A 7,127-nucleotide genomic window follows, 5' to 3' on the forward strand; every position below is an offset into this window, starting at 1 on the left:
TAATGTGTGCGTGCCCGTGGAGTCCTGCCTGTGCCCCTCAACAATAACATTTAACTATTAATCACAGTTTTGCGAAATAAAAGGATCTGGCTTGCATCAGTCACATGACTACCATTAACCAATGATCGCCCTTGACGGAAGAGCGCGCTGGTTATGAACTGGGAACGAGCACGCGCATTTTTTGCCGTCTGAGCCGTCGGAGAAACACAGGTTAATTGGGAGAGGCAGACTGATGCAACAAAACTCAGCAAGTAATAGTAAGTAGCGTAATCTGTAGTCTACAGCACACAGCAGTATTAGCCTAATACTATTAGGCTATTATGTATACGTTAGTAAACTGTCTTGTGACAACTGACAAACTGAAACAAATGAGCGTGTTGTGTGTGTAACAGCGCGAAAAACATTACCTGTCCTTTTATTAACTGCTCGTCATTAGCTGCTAGCTAACTGGGTAAGGGTGTCATGGGTCTGTAGCTCTGTCCACCGTTTTAGTTTTAAAGTAATGTTTAGTTTAGTTTTAAAGTAGGTTAGAGGGCTTTTCCCTGCCTTTCTGGGGGGCCTGTATTTAATCTAATATGCATATCCACATAATTATGGATTATTATAATTACGATATTATAAAAACACAGTTTTAAAGAAAATACATTAAGAAACAGATTATATTAGATTTAACATTATTATATATAGAATATAACATTATCCAGACATGCCCTGTAAGGATATGAGGAGGAAACGGTGACAAAAGGAGCAGTGTGAGGTTGCTAAGGGCAGTGGATCCCTCACCAGCATCCATTTATTTCTCAGTTTTGTTGCCTTATGGTTGGTTGCATTTTATTATTATCTCATAACACTTGTTTAATCAGCTACCATCTCTCCTATGGACTTTTTACAGTCTACAGTCCCAGATCAACAGAGCCCTTCCCTCCGGCACTATCAGCAGCAGCAACCCCTCAACAGTGCCATTGTACCGCATCAGGTAACACATAGGCTACGTTTGCTTTGTGTTGTCCCCACCTGATGACAGTGATATGGTATGATGCAATTCAATATTAGATACTTAAAGAATGTGTGTTGTTGTTCTTCAGCCTGGTTCTATGTGCCCCTTTCAAACTTTGAGCACCCACCCCTTTAAACATCTCTGCACGGCACTGACACCGAACCAGTATGGCTACCATAGCTTTTGACTGGACTCCTACCCTTCTTTCATCATCTAGTTTCCTGTGCCAGATCTTCTATTGATCCACTGAGGCAGACATGTCAGAAACATTAACTAAAGCACATTTCTGTGAATAAGCAGGACTTTAAATTTTCATCAACAGCTACTTCAGAGGAAATTCTTCAATAAACTGCAACCAAAGGCTCAACTCAGAGGACAAAACACAACCTGTTATAAACAGTGTGACAGCAAACTTTCTCTTGTGTAAAGTTACAAATAGGAGTAATTATCCACAGGAAATTTTATACATCATGAAGTTATATTTGGTCGTGTCGAAATTGTATAGATCCCCTTTGTGATAAGTCTGCTATGAATGCCTCTGAATTATTGTTTTACTTTTACAATCAAACAGCCCACTATGAGCAAACACTCAGCAACAGTGGGAAGGAAAAACTCCCTTCTAAAAGGAAAAAAACTGTGGTAGAACCAGGAAATCTGTCCAAACTGGTTGGGGGTTAGAGCAACAGATACAAGTCTTCAGAGCATTTGCAGTGTGACTGTCTTCGTGCACACTTTAACCTGATTTAGTTTTCTTACTTGTCAAAATGCACCATGGGAAAAAAAAAAAAAAAAAACAATCTTTGAAATAGTAATGAAAGAGAATCCTCAGCAAAGATGAATTAAACAAGTTTTATTGTTATCAAATTTTACTTTAAGTAAAACATCTTTGTTTGATGTCATCAAATAAAGACAGTTTTGAGGGAGCACCTGACCCAGCCCAAGCTCTCTATGAAGACGAGGAAAAACTCCCCAGGGGGCCAGATTGATGGGAAGAAACCTCGGGAAAGCCCATTCAAAGAGAGATCCCCTTTCCTGGGATGGCTGGGGGGGTTACAGGAACTCCAAGAAAGCAAAATTTTGATTTTATTTTTAATTGTCCCATTCTATCTATTCCTGTCCAACAGAAAAAAGAAAGCAAGTTACTACAATGTATCACACTTGCATGATAAGATGTGAATTGTGTGATTTGTGTGTTTGTGTGTGTTATCTTAGCCAGGGGTGATGCTGGAGCTCCTCCAGTGTTGGGCGCTTCTCCGGGACTTTAGTTAAGCATGCTTCCAAGAAATTCCGGCATTCTGGAAAGAAAGAAAAGATAAAAAAGATGAAGATGATAGTCCCAGTTATTCAAGGCATCCGTGAATCTGGAAGTGTGAAGTTTTCTTACTTGTGGACAGACGCTTTTTGATGGTCAGTTTCTTGCTGAGGAACCTCTCGGTATCAAAGTCCCGTGCATGAACCGCTTCATACAGCACCACTCCCATTTGCCACACCGTGGTGGGTCCACACCTGTAGCAGCTCCTCCTGTACCACTCGGGAGGGGTGTGAAGAGGAGTACCTAACAAACAGACACAATTGCAATTTCTGCTAAAACAAAAGACACAAATTGTTACATCTGTGAAAAGCAGGAGCAGAATATGTTACCATAGAAGACGCGATACAGAGATCGCTGCTTAACAAAGCAGCTCAGTCCAAAGTCAATGATGCGAACACGAGGCACATCTGAGCCGGTCTCAATCAGAATGTTTTCTCCCTTGATGTCCCGATGAAAGATGTTTTTATCCTCAAGCTCCTTTGCAGCATCAACTAGTTGCTTCAGAATGACCTGGAAAAGATGAAAAAGACAATAATAAGATAATGCTTTTCTAATGCTCTGCGCCTTGATTGAATGCTGTACAGTCTAAGGTTCTTCCAGTCAACCTACCTTGGCCTTGTCCTCTGGTAAAGTTCTTCCATTTTCTGCTTTGTATTTTTGCAGGTCCACAGCAGGGACAGGTCTCTCCAGCACCAGGATCAGTTCTTTGCCAAGGTTGAACCACTCCAGCAAGGACACAGGTGCTGATGTTCCCACTGACCCTTCTGCTTCACCTGCGAGTTTAAGCATAATGGCCACTTCCACAGAGAGCTTCTTCCCATTTTCATCCTGAAATATTACAAAGTGGATAATGAGGAACGCCGCATTCAATCCAGGAATGTAAAACTGATTCAAGTGTTGGACACTTACCGCCACTTTGCAGTAGACTTTATTTCTGGGAATGTGTTTGATGGCAACCTAAAAGACACAGAGCATTGGTGAGCATTTCCTCAGTATGACATAATTAAAGGTGGAAACACAGCACACGTCTCAGCTTACGATATTATACATTATCTGCGTTACTGCCTGTCTTGCTCCCATCATCTGAACACTTACTGGAAAACGATCTTCTATCCGGTAGCCAGCAAAAACTGCTCCGCAGCCTCCTTCTCCGAGCTGGTGCTCCTCCACATATCTGGCTTCGAATTCACCTAAACAGACAAACACAAATCTTGTTTTACTACAGCTGTGACACAAATTACTCTCTTCTGTAGCCGAAATGTTCCTTTTGCCCTTCCCCTGAATATAAAACCCAGGCTGCTTGCTACTTACGTTTTTGGTCAGCCACTGATTTTTTATCCTGGTCCACATTCCTTTTTTTTTTCTTGGGTGACTCTCTGTCGTCTCCCGCGGCCTTTCTTTTGTCATTTCTCGGACACACCTGTTTGTTGTTCAAACTACAGTCTGGAGATGTGGAAAACACCAAAAGCACATCAGCTCACTGGATGATAGACACAAATGTCTCCCAAACACTAAACACCAATATCTTAAACCTAGAAACCACACTTAATCTACCCCTCACTCAACTAATTAGCCTACCTTTACCAGTGTCCAGTGAGGAAGACGCTTGCTCCTTGTCACCGCTCATATGGTCGAGAAGTTTAGCCTTCTTTGCTTGGTTTGTTGTGCCCTCTCCATCTTGCACAACCTTGCGCTTCACTCCTTTGACCACATCTGAGCTGGTGGAAGGACCAGCCTGCTCAGCGACCCTCCTCCTTTTTATTGGGGTCTTCTTTTCAGGACTGGCCTTTCTTTTAGCAGTCCTGGTCTTACAATCTATAAACGACACCAACACAGTGGTGAAAAAGAGTCCCCGACATCAGGACTGGAAGCATTTTGATGGCAAAGAATTTGAGGAAATTGCTATTGCTTAAATTATCACAAGTTTATTCTGGGATTAAAAAACGGATTAGTGCGAGTCGATACTAGGTCTACTAAGTCTTAGATCTTGATGACACTTGTTGGTCTGTTTTTACTGTTGAGTCCAAGAATAAACTTATTACATTATTTCACCAAAAGACAAAGTGCACCTGCAACCTTTCTTTGATTAGACATGTTGTATTTATGCTCTTTTCAATCAAACACAGGACTGAAACGCTCTAAAAATGATTCACACAGTGTCGACATTTTTAGAATTGTACATTCTGTTTTTGGGGGGATTTTACCAGGATTTTTTTTTTTTTACTTACCTTGATCTGAATCTTTCTTATCTGCTGGAGTCGTGCTTTTTCTTGTTTCCATTTTCTTGGTCATTTCGGAGAGCTTTTAAAATCGAAAATGTCACCGTAATGAGTTGATATTCCTTCAAATGTGCGTCCTTCAAATGCTTGAGGTTTCTAACTGAGTTCTGTAAGTGAGCTTTATAAGTAAACTCTGGAAACTACGGCAACACAACATAGAATCTTGCCTTTAGGTGACATCACTGACTGCCAGTAGTTCAAAGTAGTTTACAGAAAAACAATCTGGCAGACAAAGCCATAATATTTCATATAATTCAATCATTTCATATCAATTAAACAGTTTCTTTCATTGTCTTTTCATCATTTGTATAAAGACCTCATGTATGGATGACAGTATGAAGAGTTTTGGTTGATCACACACGAATAAACACAGTGTCAGCTACATTGTCATCTGATTTAAAGTCTTTATTATTGTACATTCAACTGTCATGGTACTGGGTCATTGACCCAGTGTTTTTTGTGTTTGTTTAATTTATATCCCTTGATTATTCTTATGCAGGGTTTTGGTGTGGCTGAAAATATACACCAAGCATTATCATACACAATACTTTACATTTGTGCTTTACAGCGATAAGTTTATTGTCAACCGATGTGAACAATGGACTGGGGGTTGGGGGGCGGGGTTATTGGATAGTTTGGTGCAAACAGAATTGTGAGGAACATTTATAATCCACTAACTTTCATTTTTTTCTGTCCAACAGAAAGAAAGTTGGTTACTGTACACATTTGTATTTCTTTTTCCCGTAGCCCACACTTTTCCTGATAATTTAGTTGACACATTCCACCTTTGCCAAGATATGGCAGGTTTTCATCTAATAGCTCTTTGGGAATCACCTTGCTGGTATAAAAATGGTATTTTTCCTCTTGAACTTTTTAATTTTTATCATTTTTCATAAATTCAAGAAAAAAAATGACAACAAATGATGTTTTGTCACAAGCTCCCAGTAAAATTTTCTGTTATGTGTAGAAAACAGTTGTTCATCTCTTGTGTTAGGTGCCGTTTTTATGTTTCAATGATTCACAGAGACCTCATTAACACAATCATCTCCTGGCACAGCCCCTTGAGCTCACTGCAAGACCCCTGCCACACATCCCCACCGCCCGACTGAGGCTGGGGTCGCATCCTGCCGAACCTACCCCCTGTGGTCTGAGCAGAGGGTGAATGAGCATCCCACGAGGTAATAGCGTAGTGAATCAACTGCCCACAAGATCGCCAGACACTCCTTCTCCATGGTGCTGTACCACGTTTCTCGGTGGGTCAGCTTCTTGCGGATGTACGCTCTCGGGTGGTCGACCCCCCTTACCTGCTGGGACAAAACGGCAGCCCTCTCTGAGGTGTCGGGTCTGCAGAATGAAAGGGAGTGAAAAGTTAGGTGTGTGTAACACCGGCTTCCTATAGAGAGCTTTTTTTTACCTGTACAAATGCTGCCTGGCCAGCGTTCCATCCACTGGACCAGATCTGGGGCACGATCTTCAGGTGAGATCAGCCGACGGGCTCGTCAGGGCAGGATCCAATGGCTGCCATCTTCTCCGCCTGTGAACGCATCTGACTGCCCCCCAAGTGGTACTCAAAATACTGTACCTCCCTCCGTCCAACTGCACACTTCTTCAGGTTGGCCGTGAGCCCCGCCTGCCTCAGGGTCTCAAGGACCGCAGCCTCACACTTGACATGCTCCACCCAGATGTGATCACTGTGGATGATAACATCATCAAGGTAGTTGGCAGATTATGCAGCATGAGGACACAGCACCTAATGCATGAGGCAATCTGTTAGCTGTTTGACAAGTACTCTTTCAAGAATTTTTGATATGAAAGGAAAGGAAAGAGATTGGCATATAATTAGCTAAGGCCGCTTGCTCTAGAGATGGCTATTTAGGTTTAACTACTGCCAGCTTGAAGGCTTGCAGTACATAGCCGATTATTAGAGATAGGTTGATCATATTTAAGATTAAAGCATTAATTAATGGCAGGACCTCTTTATAGAAAGTTTTGTAGGAATGGGATCTAAAAGACACGTTGATCGTTTGGAGGAAATAAATACTGAAGTTAACTCAGAAAGATCAATTGGAGAAAAAGAGTCCATATAATTATCAGTGGTGTTAAGAGTACTCATATATATTGTTGCATTTGTGAGATGGTCTGAAGAGAAACCTATGTTGGTTCTTATTTCCTTCAATCAGTCAATAATAAGATGTTCTAGCTTTACGGAGGGCTTTTTTATAGAGCAGCAAATTGGCTTTCCAGGCTATACGATGATCTTCTAAATGAGTGAGATTCAAATTCCTCACCAGCTTACGAGTTATCTGCTTTAAAGTGAAAATTTGAGAATTATACTAGGGAGTCAAGTGCTTGCAAGATGCATGCAATATATATTCATTCACACTGTTCCAAGTTAACGCCGATCAAATATATGATCAAAAATATGTCATGTCTTAAACACAAGTGGTACGAGTGTTTCCATACATACACAGCTGGGCAAGTACTAAGCTATTCTAAATGTTGGTATATCTACATATATTACCACCAAATAAAATACAAT

At 41.2% G+C, this 7,127-nt stretch overlaps 1 protein-coding gene and 1 long non-coding RNA gene across 3 annotated transcripts; one reads left to right on the top strand and one right to left on the bottom strand.

The window, feature by feature from the left end:
• The first annotated feature begins 7 nt into the window (after nt 1–7).
• Nucleotides 8–3,107, top strand: LOC109202807 (uncharacterized). The gene is made up of 3 exons (XR_002062746.2): nt 8–257; nt 893–976; nt 2,973–3,107. It is a non-coding gene; the product is annotated as an uncharacterized LOC109202807 (long non-coding RNA).
• Nucleotides 1,833–5,443, bottom strand: LOC109202806 (serine/threonine-protein kinase pim-1). Of its 2 annotated transcripts, XM_019361121.2 has the most exons (9): nt 4,538–5,432; nt 3,888–4,124; nt 3,621–3,752; nt 3,405–3,499; nt 3,219–3,266; nt 2,919–3,137; nt 2,639–2,819; nt 2,382–2,552; nt 1,833–2,292 (listed from the first exon to the last, which is right to left on the bottom strand). In XM_019361121.2, exons 1-9 carry the CDS (start codon nt 4,599–4,601, stop codon nt 2,201–2,203), a joined length of 1,239 nt encoding a protein of 412 aa, XP_019216666.1. In that variant the 5' UTR covers nt 4,602–5,432; the 3' UTR covers nt 1,833–2,200. The 2 variants fall into 2 exon arrangements, with proteins under 2 accessions (XP_019216666.1, XP_019216665.1); XM_019361120.2 differs by having other exon boundaries at nt 2,919–3,266; nt 4,538–5,443.
• Nucleotides 5,444–7,127: the final 1,684 nt, after the last annotated feature.

Source organism: Oreochromis niloticus, linkage group LG7 (genome assembly GCF_001858045.2).
Source record: "Oreochromis niloticus isolate F11D_XX linkage group LG7, O_niloticus_UMD_NMBU, whole genome shotgun sequence".
NCBI lineage: Eukaryota > Metazoa > Chordata > Actinopteri > Cichliformes > Cichlidae > Oreochromis > Oreochromis niloticus.

Excerpts from the sequence above, each read along its gene's own strand:
- LOC109202806 (XM_019361120.2), bottom strand. The coding sequence starts at position 4,601 with ATGACCAAGAAAATGGAAACAAGAAAAAGCACGACTCCAGCAGATAAG. Across the intron at positions 3,500-3,620 it reads ATCAGTGGCTGACCAAAAAC|GTGAATTCGAAGCCAGATAT; the intron begins GTAAGTAGCAAG and ends TTGTCTGTTTAG. Across the intron at positions 2,293-2,381 it reads CAAAAAGCGTCTGTCCACAA|AATGCCGGAATTTCTTGGAA; the intron begins GTAAGAAAACTT and ends CTTTCTTTCCAG.